Below are 24684 nucleotides of genomic sequence, written 5' to 3'. Positions count from 1 at the left end.
TAACACAGCAATTACGTTTTTTAAAAAATCCTTTTTTTAAATTGCACCATGGAAACCCTTTTGTCACAGTCGAATTATCTTACAATTACATTCTAATTAAATTAACACTTCTGAGTACTGGATTGAGTTAAATAGATCCCACCAGTACTCAATATCAGCAAACATAAAGTCATGTTTTCATGATCTAGAGTAGAGATCATTTTTTTCTGTGAAGAACCAGCAAGCCGCAAAGCAAAGCAAATATGGACCTCATAACAATAAAATCAATGTAATTTAGTTCTTAGGAGTGAGAAAATAGATATTCAGTCACTCACCTTTTCCCTTCACTTTTTATTATAAAAGTGTCCAAGTATACACAGAAATAGAACGAACATTATAATGAATCCCTGTATACCATCACCCAATTTAAACCTGCACTGTTAATATTTTTTCTACTCTCCAACCTTCTTTCCTCTCACACTTCCAGATTATTATTATTATTATTATTATTATTATTATTATTATTATTATTCCAGATTATTTTAAAGAAATCCCAGGCATCATATAATTTTATCCATAGATATTTTAGAATGTGTCTTAAAACATAAGGACTTTTGTGGGTCATAGAAACAATATCAGTTTCCCATCTTTAAAACTTAACCACATGACTCAACAATCATCAAATGATCCAGTCATAACTAGATCATTATCTCACAAATGCTTTTATAATAGTTGATTTGTTTGCATCATCACCCACTTTGAAAGTTGAGATCTTTGCTAAGCAAACTAGATTCGAATTCAATACAATTCATATAAAGAAAGGCGAGCTCACTTGTGGTGCCCTCCTAGGGTAAAGCACCCCCACGCCAAGTCCACAAACACAAGAGAAAATAAAGGAAAGATTCAATCTGTTGCGAAAATTTTCTGGGAGAGATCACACTCACAACACGTGGAACCTGTGTTAGATTACAAATTACCAGTGCCGTTTGGAGAAAACAAAACAATTCTGTATCTGACTAGACATTCTCAACTTTTTCTGGCTCTCACGCTTCCTTTCACTTTGCCGGTCTCTCTGGTTTTCAACATCCTCCACAGCTGGTGGTATCTCTGGAACCTCTTTCTTCTCCTCCACGAACCCCCAAACTTTACCACCAACACAGCCTTTCTTCCACCCACTCTACTTTCCCCTCTCATTTCTTATTCTACACTTACCCCCCCACCTACCCCAGGCATGCAAATAACACTCTGACATGCATTGGCATAGAGGATTCTCCCTGAGGTAAGGAGGGAAGGGGAATTGAGCACATCTGTTAATTACATCTACATTAATATTTTTGTCACTTTTGTATTTATCTTATGATCCGTTAAAGCAAACAACTGAGAAAACAGCAAGTCTCGGGATGGAAGAAAACGACAGTGAGCTCTTTCCCGGACCTTTCCACTGTTCTTATTCAACTGCTGCGGCTTTCCTGTAAATGGGATAGCCAGAGCTGCCTGCCTGGGGTCATCATTCTTTGGGCTTCAGTGGTGTGACTTCACTTCATGAAATCCCTGCTGTGGCAGAATGAAAGTAAACAACAGGTCAATGGGAGACTATATTGTGGAAAGTAATTATTGACTTCTCATATGGAATCATATAGTTTTAAGGGAAAAATCTGCACAAATTGCCCCCACTGTGTAAAAATTCTAGGTCTCCAAGCAAAGGCAATAAAAGGAATCTACTTTAATTAATTGTACAATAAATAATTCCTCTTTGCTTGAAATACTGCTACACTGAATCTGCTGGTAATTATAAAAATAAACTCCATGATGAGATTGTTATTTATTAGGTACTTTCTCTAAGCCAACGTTCTTGCTATCTATTGCTGCATAACAAACCACCCCCAAATTTAATGGCTTTAAATGACAGTTAATTATTGTCTCTCATGATTCTGTGGATTGACTAGGCTCAGCTGGGATTTTTTTTCTCATATAGTTGCAGTCAGATAACAACTGGGACTGGAGCCATCTGAACACTAGATTGGGCTGAACCTCCAAGATAGCTCCCACACATGGCTAGCAGTTGGCTGACCTTGAGCTAGGGACCAGTTGGCTCTTGTTGACTGCAGTCACTATATAGGACCTCTCCTGTGGCTTAGAGCTCCCTGGTGTGTTGCTGTCTCTAGAGCTAGCTTGCACAACTGATGAGAAACAATTGTCAAATTTCCAGGAATTAAAAAAATCATTTAAAAGTAAATTACATAAACTTATAATTTAATAAAGTCTATTAAAAACCATAGTAACATTAAAGCTCATCACTTTCTAATTGTTTTGCAACATCTTAACTAATCTTCACTCTTAATGATTATGATGTCTATTGTATCTGTGTGGTGCATCTCTTAAACAACCTCATACTAAGTGAAGACATGTTGTAGTTTCGGTTCAGCCATATTATTTGCACAACGAAAACAAACAAATGCTATAAATTAGTACTTTCTGAATATGTGTGTGGGGGGGGAGAGAGATGGATGGATAGAGTTGGATCCATGGTAGTGTAGTGGGTCGTGTTGGGCTACTAACTACAAGATCAGTCTCAACTCATCTGTCACTCTTGTGAGAGAAAGATGAGACTGCCTGCTCCCTTATAGAATGACAGCCTCAGACACTCTAGGGAGCAGTTCCACTCTGTCCTATAGTGTGGCTATGTGTTGTTCGGTTCTTTGGGTTTGGATGTTGCTTTTTGATAGAGCCCTGGTGATTAAACACTTGGGATTTTTACAACATGGTTTGTGTTCTGAGAGGAAATATTCCAAGAGGGAGAAAGTAATAGCTTCCAGTTTTCTTAAAAGTACCATAATTAGCCCTATGTCACATTTACTGAATTCTATCGATTAGGTATTGAGCTACTAACCACAGAGTGAGTTGTTCAAAGCCAGCAGCCATTCTTCTGGAGAAAGATTAGGCTGTCTGCTCCTGTTAAGATTCAGCCTCAGAAATCGCATATAGGGTTGTTATAAATTATAATTAGCTCAACGTCCATGGGTCTGGTTTTATAAACTATCATAAACTAGCCTCAATTAATGTACCAAAAAGTAGGGAAGGAGTCAAGAGTGACCATATTGGAGACAAGCTATCACAATGAAATATCGTACATATATTTTCACATTTATTCCTCACGATAGCTGTATGTGATGGTGCTAGTTTTATCCCCATTTTACAGATTAAGAAATTAAAACACAGAACCTTTCTAATCCAGGTTCTAAACCAGACCTGCTTGCCTCAGCAGTTTAAGTTCTTCACTATCAATTGCTACTACAGCTGCTTGGCCTTTCTCCCTCCAGGATTGGGGGCTGGAGAAGCTGGACTTTGCAGCCTTTTCCCTGGTATCTTGGGAATTAGTTTTCTTTCTCTTAGTCATTCGCTATCCTTTCCTGGTGGTGGGATGACCACAGATGGAAACCAGTTCTATGAAAAGCCCCAACAGACTGGGCTGGAAAACCCTCCTAAAGGCCAACAAACAGTCTCTGAACTAACTACATGCTTTTCTTTCTTGTTGTTGTGTTTTGTTTTGTTTATTGTCATTGGCTTGTTGTTGTTTTGTTGCTTGATTTTGCTCTGTCTTGTTTTTGTGCATGTTGTTACCTCCGCAGGTCTGTCTAAACAAAATAGGCTGGATGAACAATCTGGAGGAGAAAACAATAGGACTGACAGTTAGGGGGGGACATGGGAGAGGCAGAGTTGTGGGGAAAGGAAGTGGGTTAACTAAACCATGGACAAGGGAATAACAAGTGATCCAAATCAGTGGCGAGGAGAGTGTAGGAGGCTTGGTACGATGTGACCAAGGGTAATGTAACCAAGAGGAATTACTGAAACCCAAATGAAGGCTGAACATGATAGTGGGACAAGAGGAAAGTAAAAGGAAATAGAGGAAAGAAGTAGGAGGCAAAAGACATTTTTAGAGGTATAAATAAAGGCATGTACATATACAAATATATTTATAGATGAGGATGTGGAAATAGATATATGTGCATATATTTATAGGTTTAGTATTAAGGTGGCAGATGAACATTGGGCCTCCACCCAATTACTTCCTCAATGCAAGAACACTTTGTTCTATTAAACTGGCATTCCATGATGCTCACCTTCCCGACACAATTGCTAGACAAATGGGTGTATAAGCAAATATGGTGAAGAAAGCTGATAGTGCCCAGCTATCAAAAGATATAGCATCTGGGGTCTTAAAGGCTTGAAGGTAAACAAGTGGCCATCTAGCTCAGAAGCAACAAAGCCCACGTGGAAGAAGCACACCAGCCTGTGTGATCATGAGGTGTCGAAGGGATCAGGTATCAGGCATCAGAGAACAAAAATTCATATCCATGTGAATGAGGGGGAGTGCAGAGTGGAGACCCAAAGCCCAGTGTAGGCAATTGGACAACCCCTAAGGGCTGCAGGGAGGAGATGAGCCAGTCAGGGTGCAGTGTAGCAATGATGAAACACTCACAATTCTACCTGACAAATCTGACTAGACCAGAGGATGTACACTGGTGAAGGTAGGAACTGGAAACACAGGGAATCCCAGGCGGATGATCCCTCCAGGACCACTGGTGAGAGTATCGATACCGGGAGGGTGGGGTGGAAAAAAATTAGGAGCTGATGGCAGGGGTTTAAGTGGGGAGCAAATGTTTGGGAATGATGAGGGCAGTGAATGTACAAATGTGCTTGACGCAATTGATGTGTGTATGGATTGTGATGAGTTGTTAAGATCTCCTAATAAAATGATTTAAAAAATAAAAGTTCTAGTCAACTTCATTACACTCTGATGCATTTTATGTTCTTTTTTTTCTTCTTTTAAATTTCTTAAAATTTAAAACATTTTATTGGGGGCTCGTACAACACTTATCGCAATCCATTGCATCAAGCACATTTGTATATTTGTTGCCCCCATCATTCTCAAAATATTTGCTTTCCACTTGGGCCCTGGGAATCAGCTCCTCATTTTTTCGCCCTCCTTCCTTCTCCCTGCTCCCTCATGAACCCTTGATAATTTATAGATTATTATTATTTTATCCCATCTTACACTGCCCAACGTCTCCCTTCACCCACTTTACTGTTGTCCATCCCCCAGGGCGGAGGTTATATATAGGTCCTTGTAATCGGTTCCCCCTTTCTACACCACTTTCCCTCCACCTCCTGGTATTGCGACTCTCACCACTGTTCCTGAGGAATTCATCTGTCCTGGATTCCATGTGTTTCCTGTTCCTATCTGCACCACTGTACATCCTCTGGTCTCACCAGGTTTTTAAGGTAGAATTGGGGTCATGATAGTGTGTGTGGGGGGGAAGCATTGAAGAATTAGAGGAAAGTTGTGTGCTTCATCAATGCTACACTGCACCTTGAGTGATTCGTTTCCTTCCCGCTATACCTCTGCAAAGGGATGCCCAGTTGCTTACAGATGGGCCATGGGTCCCCACCCCGCACTCCCTCCCATTTATGATGTTACTATATTTTGTTCTTTGGTGCTTGATACCTGATTCCTTTGACCACTCGTGATCACACAGGCTCGCGTGCTTCTTCCATGTATGCTTTGTTGTTTCTGGGCTAGATGGCCGCTTGTTTACCTTCAAGCCTTTAAGACTCCAAACACTATATCTCTCGATAGCAGGACAACATCAGCCTTCTTTACCATACTTGTTTATGCACACATTTGTCTTTAGTGTTTGTATGGGGGAGGTGAGCACACAATGATGATTTTTGTTCCTTGGTGTCTGCTACCTGATCCCTTCAACACCTCATGATCATACAGGCTGGTGTGCTTCTTCCATGTGGGCTTTGTTGCTTCTGAGCTAAATGGCCACTTGTTTACCTTCAAGCTTTTAAAACCCCAGGAACTATACCTTTTGATAGTGGGGCACCATCAGTTTTCTTCAGCACAGTTGCTTATGCACACATTTGTCTTCAGCGATCGTGTCAGCAAGGTGGGTATCATGGAGTGTCTGGTTAGTTCAACAAAGTGTTCTTGTATTGAGGGAGTACTTGAGTGGAGGCCCAATTTCCATCTGCTACCTTAATACTAAACCTATAAATATATGCACATAGATCTATTTTCCCATCATAATATATAAATATATTTACATATGTTCAGGCCTGTATTTAGGCTTCCGTGTATACCTTTTGCCTCCTACTTCTTTTCTCCATTTCCTTTTACTTTCCTCTAATCCCACTATCATGCTCAACCTTCATTTGGGTTTCAGTAATTCCTCTTGGTTACATTGCCCTTGCTGAATCCCTACCAGACCTCCCACCCCCTCCTTGCCACTGGTTTTGAATAATTCATTTTTCCCTTGTCCCTGGCTTGGTTAACACCACTTCCCTTCCCCCACATCCCCCTTTCCCATGTTCCCCCAAAACCATTGTTCCATTTTTTGCATTTTCAATATTATAAAAGTGACAGGAGTAAAACACACCAAAGAAGCTACAGAATTTAAAAATAAATTTCCAGTTTCTAATGCTGTGATCCTAAGTATCGAACTGCAGGCTATCCACGAACCAAGGCATGTCACGCTTGTGACCAGCAAGATGGAAAATCAAATAAGTTCAATGTGAATACATTTTTCCTTTACATTATACTATGGTTCATTATGCTCCTGGCATAAGAGAAGAAAAGGATTAATTCTGAATTCACACATTTGATAAAGTGTACTTCTCAGTTACACATATTGCAATCACCATCCAACTGTTTTATTCCTCTGCAGAATAATTATTTTATAAAGTGATTTCTGATGGTTACATTTCAAACAAGGAGCACCAATGGTGCAGTGGTTAGGTGTTCATCTGCTAACCAACAGATCAGTAAATTCAAACCCACCAGCTACTCCATGGGACACAGGTATGTTCGCCTGCTTCTGTAGAAGATTTACAGCCCTGGAAACCATATGGAGCCATTCTACTCTGTCTTCTAAGATCTCTATGTGTCAAAATTGACTCAATGTCAATGGATGAATTTTCTAAAAATGTTGTTATAGCTGTTTTTTAACTTTCTCTTCCACAAGATAAAATGCTATTAACGTGTCTAAAGAAAATTTCTCACCCAGAAGGAGGGAGGTCAGCATGAAACAAGGACCTCTCTATTTGGCTGCCCACTCACTTCAAGAAGCAACACTTCAGATGGCCTGAGTCATCCTTTGAGTTCTAGGAACTATCAGAGCTGTACTTGTTTTCCTAACTCTTCTTTGTCCAGAAACACAAACTTTTATCTTCTGCAAGAAAAACCAGTCTGAGAAATCCATTGCCTTAAAACCAAATCCCTGGTCCTCCTGCAACATAAAGGAATAGCTGTGCCTCAGTTTCCCACAATTTGTTACAGGAGGGACTCATTTATACAGTATAGTCACAACTGACAAAGTTTAAATGATATGAAATTCTATGAAGAAAATCTTTATGCGTAATTACAAGAACTCCATGGGACACCTCTTAAAAAAAGCAGTGATAAGGAGAGACAAGACTTTCAGAATAGGATGTGAGAAGACTAGGGAAACTTCTCCCTCTGGAGAGATGTCATCTATTAAGTTTGTCAAAACGAGGAATGACAACCCTTCAAAATATCTTAAAAGTGACAGAAAGGTTTACAGTACATTGAGAAATATTCACTCAACAAAACTGATAGAAATTTGGTAAATACTGTGGGAAGCCATGACATTTCAGTTACACACTGCATCCGCTCCCCACAACTCTGTCTTGTGGAAGAACTCTTCCAAAGGGCTCTGCATCCAAGCAGCAGTGCTTTATCTCCCCCAGTCCCCTGTGATGGGAGAGCTATTCTAAATGCCATCTTTCTATATTTAAGATATCTTGGGCAGTGGCAGTGGCTGGGTGGCAGCAACAGGTATTCCTCCCCAAACAACAATCCCCAGACTCACTGTGACCACATCAGTTCCACCTCAGAACAGTCCCATATAAGGCTTCCGAGATTGTGAATATTCTTGAGAGCAGATACCCTCATCTTTCTCCTGCAAAGTGCCTGGTAGGTTCTGACCGGTGATCTTGCTATTACAGATCAATGCATAACCCACTACACTAGAGCATCTGGTGAAGGGCATGTCTTCCACCCTACCCCCAGCATTTTCCCTATAGGATAAAGGTTCTGCTCCGAGGAGGAAAGGAAAGAGCCTCAAAGTCAAGGGGGATGAACTTTAATTAGATCATAGTGTGGAGTAATTTTTCAAAATCAATCATTGGCTGCATTTAAGAGGCTACCAGCTGAGTGTGATACCAAAAGAGAGAGTGCAGCCAGAGAATAACAGGGAGATCAGAGAAAGTGATGTTAAAAGGAATTCAGCTAAAACAACAGTTATTCTTGGTGGTGAGGGCAAATGTGTGCATGTCCAAGGCCACATCTTCTAAGGAACAACATTAGAGGAGATACACTACAGGGAGAATAAACTGAGTACACTAGTAGAGTCAAGTTACTAAGCAAATAACCAAATAAACCATAACAACAACAACTCCCACATAGAGATGCACAGTCAAGATTTACTATTGTGCTACATACATATCCCCCCCAAATTATGAGATGTGCCAGGAAACTGGAAGATGACCCAGGCTCATTCAAAAACAAAGAATGACAGCCAATGGAATGATTTTTGAGGAGACCTACATATTAGCATTGGTCTCAAAAGACCAACATAGGTATTATCAATATATTCAGAGAACTAAAAGAAATCATACGTAAAAGAATTAAAAGATGATTTGGAGCTCTGGTGGCATAGTGCTTATGCATTAGGCTGCGATCTGCAAGGCTGGCAATTCAAAATCACCAGCAGATCCGCAGGAGAAAGACTGGGATTTCTACTCCCACACACAGTTACAGTCTCGGAAATCCACAGGTTCAGTTTTACCCTGCCTTATAGGGTGACTATGAGTAGGAATCAACTGGATGACAATGAGTTGGGGGGGGAGGAAGGAGATGAAAATAGTGTCTCGTCATATAGAGAATGTCAATAAAGACATAGAAATTATATTTAAAATATGAACACCCAGAATTTTAGGGTTCAAAAGTATAGAGAGAAAACAAGGAATGAAAACAAGTGAATCAGACCTCAGAGATGTTGTTGTTAGTTTCCACTGAGTTGCCTTTTACCCTTGATTCACAGCAAATTAGACCATTGTTCTCATTAACTGATTTTCAGAAGTAAGATTTTCAGGACTGTCTTTCTAGTCTGTCTTAGTTTTGAAGCTCCATTGAAACATCTAGTAGACTATCAACACGTAAACCTCCAATGACTGACTATACTTTGGGTGCATTCTCTGGGAGCCTAACTTGGGTCTAACTTAGAAAGTGAGACTTCAACCACTGAAGGATCTGCTTCCATCCATAGAAGTGTGATACATTAAATGCATCAATAAATGTATAAAGAGTAGAGAGAAAGGAACAGAAAAAATATTCAAGGAATAATGGCTGAAAAATTCTTATATATGATGAAAAACAATCAACCAAAAGATAAAGATTTTCAGACTGGGTAAAAAAAAAGGTGCAACTATGTGGTTTCTATGGAAGAAAGATGAAGCCTTCTACTCCCATAAAGAGTTACAGTCTCAGAAATCCACAGGAGCAGTTGTACCTTGTCCTATAGGGTTGCTTTGAGTCAGAATTGACTTGATGGCACTGAGTGAATGAGTGATATGCTTTCTACAGAAAACATGTGGGATTCAAAGATAGAAATGTTTTAAAAGTAAAAGCACAGCAATCATCGTAGAGCTACAGGCAAAATAGGCTTTAAGACAGTAATTTTCCTGAGCGACAAAGAAGGGCATTTAATGATAAAATAGTCAACCCATCAGGAAGATATAGCAATTATACACACACACAAACACAGGAGACCAGTAAAAAGTATTATTACAAATTCATCTTGTTGTTAATTCAATTCTACCTCATGCCAATCCTATGTTCAGCAGAACAAAGCACTGTGTGGTCTTGTGACATCCTCATAATCATTGTTACAAAACTTTATTAAACAAAAAAATGCTATAATGTGAAACTATTGTTCCCCAACATATTCTCTATCTGAGTCTATACACTTCTGGAGATGGTGTTTCCATCTCTCCAACCCGTCCCCAAAGATTTCTGTGCTTTTTTAGTTACTCCACATAAAAATAGCAATGTTGGCATCCTTAAGGAATTCAAATGTTTCCTTCAAATGTTCTTAGAGTTTGGAGATGAAAAAGAAGTCTAATGCTAAGTGAATTAAGCCAAGCACAAAAGGACAAGTACAACATGAGTCCACAAAGGTAAACTTAAAAAGCACAAGGGTCAGAGAGGAAAAATTACTAAATGCATAAATTCCCAGGGCAAGGTCCATGAACTCTGTGAGGAGTTGAACCAAATACGGGGATGCATATGGTAGTCAATGAAAAAGGAGGGTTAATTAAAAAAAAGAGGACATGGGTAGGGGGGAAACAGTGTACTAAGCCACCCATGGAGAGAGTAATGTTTGTGTCTCCACAGAAAAGGAAGAGAGGGACCAGACTTCAACATGGTGCGCCAAGACTTGAAGGCAACATATCAGCATGAAGCAGTGAACCAACAAAGAGGTCTTTGGAGCCAGGCCCAATACAGCTACATTAGTGGTTCTTAACCTTCCTAATGCTGCAACCCTTCAATACATACAGTTCCTCATGTTGTGATGACCCGCAACCATAAAATCATTTTCATTGCAACTTCATAACTGTAATTTTGCTACTGTTAGCAATCATCATGTATATATCTGACATGCAGGATGTATTTTCATTGTTACAAATTGAACATAATTAAAGCATTGTGATTAATCACAAAAAATATGTAATTATATATTGTAAAAGTCAAAAACAGATAATACACACTGAAAGCAACTTATTTGATTGCTACTAGCACATACAGTTTTATAACAACATTAATAAGCTAAAAACAAACATTTGGTTATATATAAGTAAATATATATGCATGTACAGGAATAACTGTTGCTGTTAAATGCCTTCACGTCAGTTCAACCTCATAGCAACCCTATGTGCAACAGAACAAAACACTGACCTTTCCCGTGCCAACCTCACCATTGCTATGTCTGAGCCCCTTGTTGCAGCCATTGTCAATACATCTTGATGAGGGTCTTCCTTTTTCACTGCCCTTCTCCTCTATCAAGCATCATGTCCTTTCCCAGGGACTGGTCTCTCCAGATAACACATTCAAAGTACACGAGATTAAGTTTTGCCACCCTTGCTTCTAAGGAGCATGCTGGGTGTACTTCTTCCAAGACAGATTTGTTTGTTCTTCTGGCAGGCAGTCCCTGGAACTTTCAATATTCTTCACCAGCACCGTAAATCAAATGCATCCATTCTTTTTTGATCTTCTTTATTCAATGTCCAACTTTTACATACATATGAGGTGATTGAAAATCCCATGGCCTGGGTCAGGTGCACAGTAGTCGTCAAAGTAACATCCTTGCTTCTCAACACTCCAAAGAGTGCAACAGATTTAACTGTAGGCATAGGTATATGCATGCTAGTGTTGTTACATAGATATTACTTAATATTAGTCCTCTAGCCATGGTCTTTATGAATCCCATGCAATAATTGGGTGAGATCATGCAAATAAACAATGTATGGAATCTCTGATGGTTCAGGTTGGATGTCAACTTAACTAGGTCATTGTAAAATTGTCATGAGGGTGGCATCGGACCCTCTCAAGTGAGGAAGAAAAGACTCAGCAGCAGCTGCAGCTCAAGGTTGCTTCCTATAAGGCCAAAGTCAGAAATTCCTTCAACTTACAACTTCCCATCCCAATTCTGACACCAACCAACCTCTCCCACAGTACTTTGCACTATCCAGCTAGGGTTCATAGTTCCGTGAAATGATCACACAGAACTCAAACACCATACTCACAAACATGGTTTTACTAAGGTGGAAAGTTTTAACTCAGGATCTGAACTACTCAAGACACAGGTCTGCTGTTACCAAAGGCAGGTCGCTCCCTGGCCCTCAGTCCCTTGACCTCTCCGCTATCTTGCTTGGAGGGCTGTTTTAGTCCTTCTAATAAATGTCCCAAAGGAACTCTACTCCATCATAAGCTTCGGCCCAAAGACACCCAGTTCTGACTCTGTCAGCAAACCTAGCTCCCAATTAAGTGCCTGGAGGCCCTCACTCCGCAAGCAAGTTTCCAGCTCAAAGACGCTCAGTTTTACTCCCTCCATGGCCAGGAAGCACACCACTCTGTCTTGTACTGTGGCTCCCAGGACTGGTGTAGCTACTTCTCTGCCACTCCGCTGACTCCTTCTCTGGTGTCACACAGCTTTGTGAACCTGAATCAAGAAGGTTCAAAATGAGAGGATCTTGGATCAACTCCTTGTCCTTATTCATCTGTGCTAGTGAGATTCCCTGCTTCTGCTCCTGAGATAGCTTATTCTTCTTGTTCACAATTTCATTGGCATATAATCCACATATCATACAACTCAATAGTAAAATCACATCAAGAAGAATTGTACAAACATTACTCCAATACTTTTTAAACATTTTTTCATGGTTAAATCGCTTTTTAAAATGAATGCTCCCTCCCTCCTCCCACACATTTATTTCCCCCCCAAACCGCTCACCTCCTCGATCTCCCAGCCCCGCCCCTACCTCCCCTATAAACCCTTCCATCCATTATTATCTCTATGCATCTACTCCTGTGCTCCATAAGCTGGAGAACCCAACAGAAGTAAAATAAAGTGGTAAGGGCAAAATAACTATAATACAATGATAAAAATACAAATCATGTGTAAGAAAGAAAGACCACCATCAGTATTTAGCAGTCCAGGGAAGAAATTTTTTGTCATAGAACAAGCAAGAAATACTTGCACCTAGAACAAATTCAGGTTGCGTCAAGAGGGAGGTCAACTGACCACGTGATAGCTCATGCTTTACCTAGCAGGACAGCAATTCTTAAGGCGTTCCAAGTCTTTATAGTCACAGTTAACTCTGTTAACAATCACTCACAACCAAATCATATAATACTATCAGCATCTTCCCCAACTTGCTCTTACCCAAACCCAATAGAAAACAAAGATGTTTGATGGGAATTGCAAAAAAAAAAAAAAAAATTCTGATTAGACTCATGCTAAGTAATTCACAGCACCGCAGTAATCAACCCCAAATATTGTGTGGTTGTCTTCCATTTTGTGACCTAAGGTCAATAACCCCCACTGTGTGTTGTAAATGCTATGTGCTAACGAGGCAAGATTGTTGTTGTTGTTGTATTGTTGTTCCGTGCTGCCAAGTCAGTTCCAACTTATAGCAACCCTTTGGACAACAGAATGAAAAACTGCCCAAACTCGCACCATCGTCACAAGCATTGCTTTGATTGGGCTCACTGTTGCAGCCAATGAGACAACCTATCTTGTTGAGCATCTTTCTTTTTAATGCTGACACTTTACCATGCATGATGGTCTTTTCCCAGGGACTATCCCTTCTGATAACATGCCCAAAGCATGTGAAACAAAGTTATATTAGTTTCCTATATTTAAAAAATTGCTAATGAGTTAATTCCAACTTACACTGATCGTATATAGGATTTTTGAGACTACAAATCTAGACAGAAGCAAATAGCTGGTGGTACTGGATCACCAATCTTGTGAATAGTAGAGTTGTAAAATTGTTGTGGCGGTTGTTTGATGCACACCTAAAGAGGGGATCATTATAGATATGGGGACTCAGCAAAGTGTGGTAGAGAAAGTAGATGGTGCTTGGCTACCAAAAGGAATAGTGTCTGAGGTCTGAAGTGAGGCATCAACTAAGTCCGCATGGAAGCAGCAGACGTGATTCAAGGATTATACATAATAAAATCCAAATCTGAAGGAGGAAATTATATCAGAGCTTAAACTGTGAACACCTAGTTTGCAGAAGCCTATGGATGACAGTGGAAGCCCAGCATTCATTTGCAGGGTTCCTGCCTGGATTAAGCCTCCGATGAATCCCTTCTGTCCACAGTCAAGGGATGTGGAAAACATTCCTATCAGAAATAATTTGTAAATTTGATGACGGTAGAAGTAATTAAGTAATACTGTTTCACTTCATCTCACTTGCGGTCCAGTTGAAAACGGTATATATTAACCTCTGGCCATGGATCAGGGATGGCAATAACCTTGCTAGCATGCAGAGTGCACTGGAAAATGGAGTTTTGCGGATCCAGTGAGGTTAAAATCTAACATCTTATCATTTTCTTTCCCTTTTGACGCATTCTATATATGTTCTGATTTTTTATAGTCCCTGCTTTTTTTAGATTGAGGTTTTTCTCTGGCTTGTTGTTGTTTTGTTTGTGTTTGTTCCTGATTTGTTGGTATGCGTTCTAGTATATGAAATTCAGAAATTACTCTATAAAGAGAGTAACTGGATTAATGGTTTATTGGGAGTATAGGGGAGGAGGTTGGTGGGAAATAGGGAACCGGTAGCAGTGGATGCATGAAAGAAGAAACTATTCTGGAACTGATTGTGGTAATAATTGTGCAGCCCTTTATGATGTGACCTACCTACTGAAGAGCATGATATATGTGTTGTGTCAATAAAATGATTTTAAAAATTGTTGTGGTGTCGCATTTGACCTTCTCAAGCAAAAAGGCAGAGAATCACCATCAGCTCAAAGTTGCTTCCTATAAGGTTGAGGCCCTTATGTATGCTTACCCGACAGCACCACCAGGGCTCCTTGTTGTTAGCTGCTGTCAAGTTGGGTCTGTCTCAGAGACCCAAAGGACACCAGAAGGAAACACGGCCCAGTCCTGCACCATCCTCACAATTATTCTTATGTTTGAGTCCATTTTTGCAGCCACTGTGTCAATCCATTTTATCAAGGGCCTTCCTCTTTTCCACTGCCCCTCCACTTTACCAACCATGATGTCCTTTTCCAGGAAGTGATCTCTCCTGACAATATGTCCACAGGATGTGAGATGAAGTCCCACCATCCTCGCTTCTAAGGAGCATTCTGACTGTACTTCTTCCAAGATATATTTGTTTGTGCTTTTGGCAGTCCATGGTATTTTCAGTATTCTTCACCAGCACGATAATGCAAGTGCATCAATTCCTTATTCAATGTCCAAGTTTCCCATGCATCTGCGGCCACTGAAAATGCCATGGCTTGGGTCAGGAGCACCTTATTCCTCAAAGTAACATTTTGCTTTTCAACACTCTCAACAGATCTTGTGAAGTGGACTTATCCAATTCAGTGGGTCATTTGATCTTTTGACTGATGATTCCATGAATATTCATTGTGGAGCCACACAAGATGAAATCCTGGACAACTTCAATCTTTTCTCCACTTATCATGATGTTGCCTTTTGGTCCAATTGTGAGGATTTGGGTCTTCTTTACACTGAGTTGTAATCCGCACTGAAGGCTGCACTCCTTGAGCTTCATCAGCAAGTGCTTCAAGTTCTCATTTTTAGCAAGCAAAGTTGTGTCATCTGCATGTCACAGGTTATTAATAAGTCTTCCTCCAATCTTGATACCACATTCTGCTTCATATCATATAGTTTCTCTATTTGCTCAGCGTACAGATTAAGTATGGCAAGAAGATACAATCCTGATGAACGCCTTTCCTGACTTTTAACCAAGCAGTATTCCCTTGTTCTCTTTGCACAACTAACGGCCTCTTGATCAATGTACAGGTTCTGCATGAGCACAATGAAGTGTTCTGGAATCCCCAATCTTCTCACAGGTTGTTGTGGTCCACACAGTCAAATGCCTTTGCATAGTCAATAAAACACAAGTACACATCTTTCTGGTATCCTCTGCTTTCCACCAAGACCCATCTGACATCAGCAATATCATCCCTTGTTTCCATCCTCTTCTGAATTCAGCATGAACCTCTGGCAGCTCCCTATCAATATACTGCTGCAACCATTGTTGGATGATCTTCAGCAACATTTTACTTGTGGTGATATTAATAATACTGTTCTATAATTTAAGCATCCTTTTGGGATGAGCACAAATAATGATCTCTTCTAGTCAGTTGACCAAGTAGCTATGTGGGTGCTCCTAAGGCTTCATCAGCTTGTTGAACATTCCAATCAGAGCCTTGTTTTCAGCTAATGCCTTCTGTACAGCTTAGACTTCTTCCTTCCTATCCATAAGGTTTTCAGTGGTGCATTCCTGAAGTAGGACAGCCTATTCTTTTTCTGTAGCCTGTTCTTAATCTGGCAGCTCTGCTGCAACCCGTTCACTTTGGTGACTCTAGTGGTTTTCGAAAATATGCATGTCAGAGCTTCCAGCGTCACGAAAATACACAAGCCACCACAATATGACAAACTGACAGACAAGCTGTGGTGAGATGTATTTCATGAGGTTATGTCAGTATACAATCTGATTATATTTTATGTTAATTATACAGAAGTAGGGTGCGATGCCCTCAAGTCCGGAGCCTTCCTCAAGTCACCACCCTTGTGTCACTCACACCTTTTATCTTAGGAGAGAGAAAAAGAGAGATAATTGAGTAGAGAGAGGGAACCTGAATATCATCAAGAAACAATAGCTTGGAACAGAGTATGTCACTTGGACCTGGAATTCCTAAGAACGTCCTCCATCCAGAAGTTTGAGAACCTCCTCCATCCCGAAGACAGACAGAGAGACCTGTACCAGGGGAGATGGCAAGCAACTTCAAGGTAACCAGCTAGCACTACCAACCGTTCCGAAAGAAGTCACAGTAGAAGGTCCTGGGTAGAGTGGGGAAAGAATGAGGAACAAAACTCAATATTTTTTTTAAGCTCAATATTTTAAAAGAGACCGGGGTTATTTTGGTCAGAGAGAACGTAGTGGAACTCCTGAAACTATTGTCCATTGTCAGCCTTTAGGTTCAGAAATGAAGAACTCACCCCATGGCTCAGTTTGCCCCCACAGACTTCTTAGAATCATCATTCATTTGAGATTAAAAGGACAGCAATTGCCCAAGGACAATGTTCACAAGGGTTAGGAAAGAAGGAAGAGTGGAATTAGATAGTGGTGATGGTGGCACAACTAATACATAGACTGAAAACCACTGGGGGGGGGGGGGTTGGCCACTTTAAATGCGTGAGTTGGATGGTATGTCAGTATCCCCATAACGATATTTTATAAACTACATTTGGAGTCTTGCTTACTAAAGTACCAAAGAGCCCCAAATCTGATCATATGCTGTGTTGATGAAGATGCTCGGAAACAGGTATTTTCAGACCTTGCCAGTGGTAATATAAATTGTTACAACCATTACATTTGGACACCATCAGAAGTTTGATTGTTCCAGTAACACTGCTTCTAGGATTTTATGCTTTGGATATCTCCCACATGGATAAAATGACGAAAGTATGATAGCCATCACAGCAGTATTTTTAAAACAAAAAAAATAACAACCTAAACTTCCACCCATAGGAAACGGGTTAAAGTAACTAAATACACGTGCACAGCCATACAATAAAGGAGAAAAAAGAATGAGGAAGTTCTTTATGTCTGGACATATTAACCTCTGGGCTACATTGTTGAGAGGGGGGAGAAAAGCAGGATGGAAAACACCTTATATATCATACTGTATTTTGTGTCCCATAAGAGAGGAGTAATATATCTGTGTATTTCTCGAAACCATTGCCACTCCATCAACTCTGACTCATAGCGGCCCTAGGTAGGGTTTCTTCAAATCCTTATGGGAGCACGTAGCCTGATCTTTTTCCCCAAGAGTGGCTGGTCATTTGGAACGACTGACCCTGCGGGTAACAGCCCAGTGTTTACCCCACAGCGCGATTATAGCATTACTATGACTGGGATCAGCTGCTGGAAGGAACCATTTCACTGCCAATAGTGCCCTGACTTTTTATGAAGTATTATTGATTAAAAAATTAAATTAAAATAGAATGAAGGGTCATCGACTAAAAATTGTATAATCACAATGTACTATAAAAGTGAAACAAAAACAAGAAATAACTCTTCTCATGCCCCACCTTCACTGTCATCAACATTAACTGTGTGCTTTCTGATTCTTGCAATGTAGACTTGCCAACGGGAAGTCACCTGGACTCTCTCTGGTCTCAGGTGAAATAGACAAATACGACATTGCTAATGTGTACATAATAGTCTCACCATCATTTATGGTAATATTGGCAAGATCCACAATCTTATCGGGAAGTCCTTGAAGCAATTTGCACTGTTTAAACTTTGGTTTTTCCCACTGAGATTTGCCAGTGCTGATGCTGATTGAACTGAAAAAGAGAGGAGAGAGGAACAAAGGGTATTATTCAATTATACCATGGAAGGATAATGCAAATTATGACAGGATAGTATATCTTCAGCATGCCTTCCCTTCCCCAACCCCCATCTCCTAGCTGTGCTAGAAGAGGCTTGAGCTAGTCGGTTTTTTATAAAGTGAGAAAATCTTGGCTCTGGGACAACAAATTAATCTAGGGTTATCACTGCAGGCGTGGTTGGGGAAGGGCCGAAAAGCAGGCAAGGGAGCCTAGAGTGAGGCATAGAAATGTCTAGCTGGTCAAGAGTCAAGACCTGGACCTGAACTATGACTCTCACTTTCTCGTCAGACCTCTATTTTAAGGGGGAAATTGCTTTGGGTTGCAGTCTCTACCATATTAAGTTATTCAAGGCAATTAGTAAATCTCCCTCGGTAGTGATCAGCCTTCATTAGTAACCCAGCCCTCTACACCAGTCAATCCAGCCCAGTTCCTTTTAAATCCGTGAAAACACTGATTGAGCACCCACTAGGTTATAGAATGACATTGGAAGCACAGTCAAACAGGGCAGGTTTTTTTGTTTCCCTACAGGAGCTTATAATTACATGGTGTGAGACTCTAAATATAATTATAGGCAAACGATAAGGGCATGTCAAAAAGTATTACTACAAATAGATATCTTTATGGAACCGCATTTTTCCATTTCTCTAACCCTTCAAAAACTCACTGCCATCAAATTGATATCAATTCATAGTGTCCCCATAACATAAAAACAATTATGTTGTTTAATCCTAACAATAATGGTGGGGACTCAATGGCATCTAACAGTAACAATAGCCCTTCCTCCAAAGAAATCTTCCATTTATTATCTCACACACACAGCAAGTTTGGCATACTCTAGAGCAGTGGTTCTCCACCTTCCTATTGCCGTGACCCTTTAATACAGTTCCTCACGTTGTGGTGACCCCCAACCGTAAAATTATTTCTGTTGGTACTTCATTACTGCAATTTTACTATTGTTATGAATCAGACAACCCCTGTCAAAGGGTCGTTGGACCCCCAAAGGGGTCACGACCCACAGGTTGAGAGCTGCTGCTCTAGAGACTCAAATCATGTTCCTTTTCAATGTTTTCTGAGTTTGTGGAACAAAAAGAAATCTGAAGAAACAAAATCATAGCTGAAAGGTGGATGGGGTAATGTTCCCCAATGAAATGCTCCTTTGTCACCCTCAAAGAATATGCAGGTGCATTGTCATGATGGGGGGAAAATTTCTTGGCACAGGATCCTGGCCTTTTTCTCACTAGAGCTGTTTTCAATGTTCTTAAGGCTTCTTCCTATGAATAAACCAGGGCTCAGTGTAGCATCAATGAAACAAACAATATCCCTTTGTTTCTTTGAGGCTTCCTCACCACCACCACCCACTATCATAACCCCAGTCCTGCCTTTCACTGCTGGAGCATGGACAAAGGTACGGACAAGCAATAGGCGCTCAGGACACACGGAATCCAGGAACAGGACTGGGAGTAGTGAGACCAGGAGGATAGGGAAAAGGTAGGGAAAGGAGGGGAGGAAGGGGGAACCAATCGCAATGATCTACACATAACCACACACACACACACCCCAGGAGGCTGAACAACAGAAACCGTGGGGAAGGGAGACAGGGGTCGATGTATAAAATGAAAACAATAATTTATAATTTATCAAGGGGTCATGAGGGTGGGGTAGGAGGGAGGGAAAAAAGAGGAGCTGATACCAAGGACCCAATAGAAAGTAAATGTTTAGAAAATAACGATGGCAACATACGTACACATATACTTGATAGAACTGATGTATGGATTGTATAGGAACTGCAAGAGCCCCCAATAAAAGGATCTTTTAATAAATTTGTTAAAGACTTCTTAGTAATAAATCCCCATGACTGTCCTGTGTCCTATGAGAAACTCTTTCCAGACTATCCTTTGTTGTTTGCACTCACTCATGCCCATCAAGTCGATTCTGACTCATAGCGACTCCTTAGGGCAGGGTAGAACTGCTCCAGTGGGTTTCCAAGAGTAACTCTTTATGGGAATAGCAAGCCTCATATTTCTCCAGAGGAACAGCTGGTGGTTTTGAACTGCTGACCTTGTGGTAGCAGCCCAATGAGTAACCTACTAGGTGCAGCTAAGTGAAACACTGCCTGGGGCGGCGCCCCCTTTCCTCGTGTTCTTCTGTTGCAGCCACTGTGTCATTCTGTTTTGTTGAAGGGCTTCTTCTCTTTTCAGCTGCCCCTCTACTTTACCCTTGGGAATCCTTAAAAACAGTCACCATAACCTTGAGCTGACCTCTCTACCTTGAATTTCTTTGGCCCGGCAGGTCCCCTCAAAAGCCAGTTTTGATTGGCTCTTGCTCTCTGAGACACAAAGAAGTGTTCACTGAATCCCAAATGTCAAATGACCCTTCTTAGGGGGAGCGTGTGGTAAGGAAGGAGAACTGCGGAGTGACAGAGCGAGTTGTCAGGAAACTAGTCCTGTGGGTCTTGGGTGCCCTATGTAGAAGTTTGGACTTAAATCTTGAGTCCGTTGTGGAACTGATGCAGGACAGTGATAAGATAGCAGTCATACTTTAGGACACTGACTCCAGATGCTCTGTGTCGTCTATTTGGAAGATAATGGACCAGTAGAAGGCAGGTGACTGCGCTAGTGGCTGGCAAGGGATTTCATGGCCGGGAGGTTGAAAAGTCACATTTGGCAGGGAGCTCTGACTATGACAGTAAAGGCTGCATGCCCGGACACAAAAGGACAAACGCTGCGCGGTACCACTTATATGAAGTGCCTAGACTAGGCTGATGCCCGGGGACCAAGGTTTGTGAGTGGTTATGGGGACGGGAAGGAGGGAAAATGGGGGAGTCACTGCCTGGAGGGGGGGGCTGAGTTTCTGCCCAGGGTATTTTGGAAACATAGTAGTAATAGTTGCACAACATGATAAGCATGATTAGTGCCGCTGAATTGTGCGTGTGAGAGCAGTTGAAATGGCAGATGCGTATTTATATACATTTTCCTACAATAACTGATTTTACAGTTGCATGCCTTGCTGACTGATTAAATATCTGGAGAACAAGGTAAGGTGTTGTTCATGATTTCTCCTTCCAAAAGAGCACTTTTAAGCCTCTGTCAAAACCTGCTGTTACTCTGGCCTTGCCCACTTAAGTTAATGACATAAACCATTAACAGCAGTGAGCAAGAAAAAAATGAGGGGGAGGGGGGGCTGCCAATTTTAAAAGGGAAATGATAAAGTCAGTAATAGAAGGGTGATTTAATGAGTTAAATTAAATAGCTTCTGAGGCAGTTTTTCAAAATGATCATAAGGAAATGAATGCAGAAAACATGACAAATGTTTGATAAACCACCGAGTGAAAAGTAAATCATATTACTGGTATAAAGAAGGTGATTACTACATAAACCTTAAATAAAGCACACGAGGGGGGGGAGCTGCGTTTCGATGTTGGCATTATGAGTGCCTTTTTGCTTTCTGTTATTGAAAAAAAAATTCTGGAAATTCTGATGTTCCTTTAAAAGAAAGAAGAGCAAAAGGGAGGGAGGGAGGCAAAGTGGCGCAGAGATGGAGGGGGGTGGAACATGCATCAGACAAATCTGCCATAGAACTGTGCCCCAAATTAAGTGGCTCCTTGTGTTTCTGAATTAGCAATTAGAACTTGGCTGGTACATACCAGATTCTGGTAGCACTTCCATCCTCATTTTTTATGCATCTAGCTTGGGCTACCTCAGTAGGGTTGGTTAAAAGCCACTTATAGGTCCCTTTGAATTTCGAGACTGTTTCATCAGCTCTGCACTTTCCCGGCTCTGAAGAGAAAATGTATGCATATTTGAAAGGGCAAGAGGCACTAAAAAGCAACACGAACAGCCATTACAGCCCATCACTATTGCCCTGCGCATAAACATCAGCAAATAAAAGTGGAAGCTTTCCCCAACCCCCCAAGCAAGACATTCAAACCAGGCTTCACTGGAAAATAAAATAAAAAAGCATTAAACTGTCGCTGTCTCTTTCAATAAGCCCCACCAGGATAGCAGCACATTTCATCTTTTTCATTAAAGCCGCCAGTTCACAGGATATACTTTTGTTTTTGTTTTTCTTACAAAATTGTTCATATGCATTAAAAGCCACACAAAGGGGTCTAGAATGAAAATCCGAAGTTCCCTCCTGCCCATCGTCTGACTTCCTAGGCAACTCCACGTGTGTTATAATAGAACTTAACAGGATTTTCAATGGCTGGGGTTTTTTGGGTTTTTTTGGAAGTAGATTGCCAGGTCTTTCTTCCAAGGCACCCCTCTCAAAATAAACAACAACAAAAAAACTGCCATAAAGTCAATGCGGACTCATAGCAACCCTATAGGGCAGAGTCGAACTGTCCCTCTGAGTTTCTGAGACTAACTTTTTAAGCTAGTGAAGGGGCTGGTGGTTTCGCACAGCAGATCACAGCCCAATGCATAACTATTATACCACCATGGCTCCCCTGGGTGTGTTTAAACTACCACCCTGTCAATAGCCAAGCACTTAAACATTTGTGCCACGCAAGGCACCTTCCCTCCTACACATCTACTGTTCATTGGATGTGCAAACGCAAGAGAGTGTAAGTCTACGCCTCTTTCTGGGGGGCTTCTCTCTTCTTGGACTTGGGGTAAGTTAACTTTTAGCAAACTCAATGTATCTGGCATCATCAAAAGAGATAGAGTTGCTCTCTTCTGAGGTTGGTGCAAAGGGACAGATCTACTATCCCTTCTCAAAGAGCAGCTAGGGTAATTTTTGCTGCCCACTGTTGTCACTGGATGCCTGACTCTGATGCCAGAAGTTGTTCCCAGACATTGGCAAAATGGTCTGAGCAGCGGTGCAGCCAGCCATGCCCAACCATCCCAGTCTCCTCTCTGGAGGAAAGCAGCACAGGTGCCTTTCTCTCACTCTCGGGATACCTTCATGAGTCATTTGCATGAAGGGATTTACCTGTAGCTTCAACAATTCTATGCCTTCTGTCTCCAACTCACCTTGCATAATGACCGGCTGCCCTGCACGACTTCATTAGTTTGTGGCCAAGGGCCTTACACTCTAATGCTTATGTGTGTGACCTTGGGCAGCTTCATGTCTCCTGGAAATCTGAAATAAAGCTAGCCAGGACAGGAAAGAGGTGGAGTGGCCAGATAGCCTCTCTCTTTCACCACTAAAGCCTTGCTAATCTGAAAAGAAAAGGCCCAGAAGAGAAAGCTAGGGCCAAGACCAAGGCATTTTGGGAGGTGAACAGGCTTGCTGAGTTAATGAATACGTCAGGAAGTATCCATAGGGCATTTATTGTGTGCAACCAGGAGGCTCCCCTGGTCTCTACTTATGCAAGAGGGGCGATGCTATCATTCTGTTGGTAACTGGCTGTGGCTCCCATCCCGAGCTGACCCGTGTTCTTGCTAAGCCCTCCGATACTGGTTTTTCTATGTGCTTAAAAGGAGGAAAATTGTCGGAGCAAGTGGGCAGTGCGATTATACAAAGGAACATGAAGGGAGTTGCTATGTCCTTGTTATGAATTATGGGTTAATAATTCAGAGAATGCAATCATTCCCAAATAATCACCCCTCACAATAATTACCTAGTTTTTTTACTGCGACATCTTCAGACTTTACTAGTAAAGTCAACTGATCTTGTGTGAAGTTCCCATGGGTGATATTGCCATGTATTTTACTTCTAATCTTGTGGATCAATTCATTGGATGCTAACGAAGAGTTGGCCTTTATGATGACCTGACAAACACAGCTAAACGGGAGAAAAAGAAATAAAGACATTGGAGGATGTCAACCTAGTGTGGCTTGGCCTATGGCACTCAAGTTCTGCGCAGTCGTCTTCACTGGCAGGTCATAAGCAGCAAACCTTTTACAACTGTTCAGTGGGAAATTGTAAGAAATAATGGAAGATGGTGCAAAGAAATCTGATAAATTTTCTCATATCCCAAACAGTCTACTCAAAATCTATTTTCAAAAGAAGGGTCAGTAAGATTTGCATCATGTTGAAATGGACTAGGCGTGCAATTTCTGTTGACGTTTGCAACCATTAATAGAGAAGATAGAGTACTCAGGATATATCACTTCAGAGAAAACCTTTTATCTTTCTGCTCTCCAATTTATCCATCATTATGACAATAAGGCAAACAGGCACATGCTCACTTAGTTTATGAAGATGTGTTCTGCAGAAACCTTATTATCTAATAGAATAAAAATCATGATAATGATAGTAATTAGCATTTTTGAGCACTTGTTCCACATGTTGGGACTCATTTCACCCTCACAAGAACACAAGGTAATGGTATTATTTGCCCCCATTCTACCAAAGAGGGACCTGAGTCTTAGGGAAGTGATGTTTCCCAAGGTCACAAAGACCTAATATTGCATTTGTAATTAGTCTGTCCACTAAAAAATATTCTATGAAAGAAAAAAGGTTGTCCTTGACCTCAACTTCCATAGCAAGGTCCTCAAACATTTTATTTTCTGCTAAT

At 41.1% G+C, this 24684-nt stretch overlaps 1 protein-coding gene across 1 annotated transcript in view; it reads right to left on the bottom strand.

The window, feature by feature from the left end:
- ADGRG4 (adhesion G protein-coupled receptor G4) overlaps positions 1 to 24684 on the bottom strand; it is a 155830-nt gene that overhangs the window by 66743 nt on the left and 64403 nt on the right. Inside the window, exons 8-10 of the mRNA XM_075538483.1 lie at positions 23785 to 23948; positions 21865 to 21997; positions 18058 to 18176 (exon numbers count right to left, since the gene is read on the bottom strand). Coding sequence (XP_075394598.1) covers positions 18058 to 18176; positions 21865 to 21997; positions 23785 to 23948 — 416 coding nt within the window. The remainder of the gene's footprint in view (positions 1 to 18057; positions 18177 to 21864; positions 21998 to 23784; positions 23949 to 24684) is intronic.

Source organism: Tenrec ecaudatus, chromosome X, assembly GCF_050624435.1.
Source record: "Tenrec ecaudatus isolate mTenEca1 chromosome X, mTenEca1.hap1, whole genome shotgun sequence".
NCBI classification, from domain to species: Eukaryota; Metazoa; Chordata; class Mammalia; order Afrosoricida; family Tenrecidae; genus Tenrec; species Tenrec ecaudatus.
This window is presented reverse-complemented; position numbering and strand designations above follow the sequence as displayed.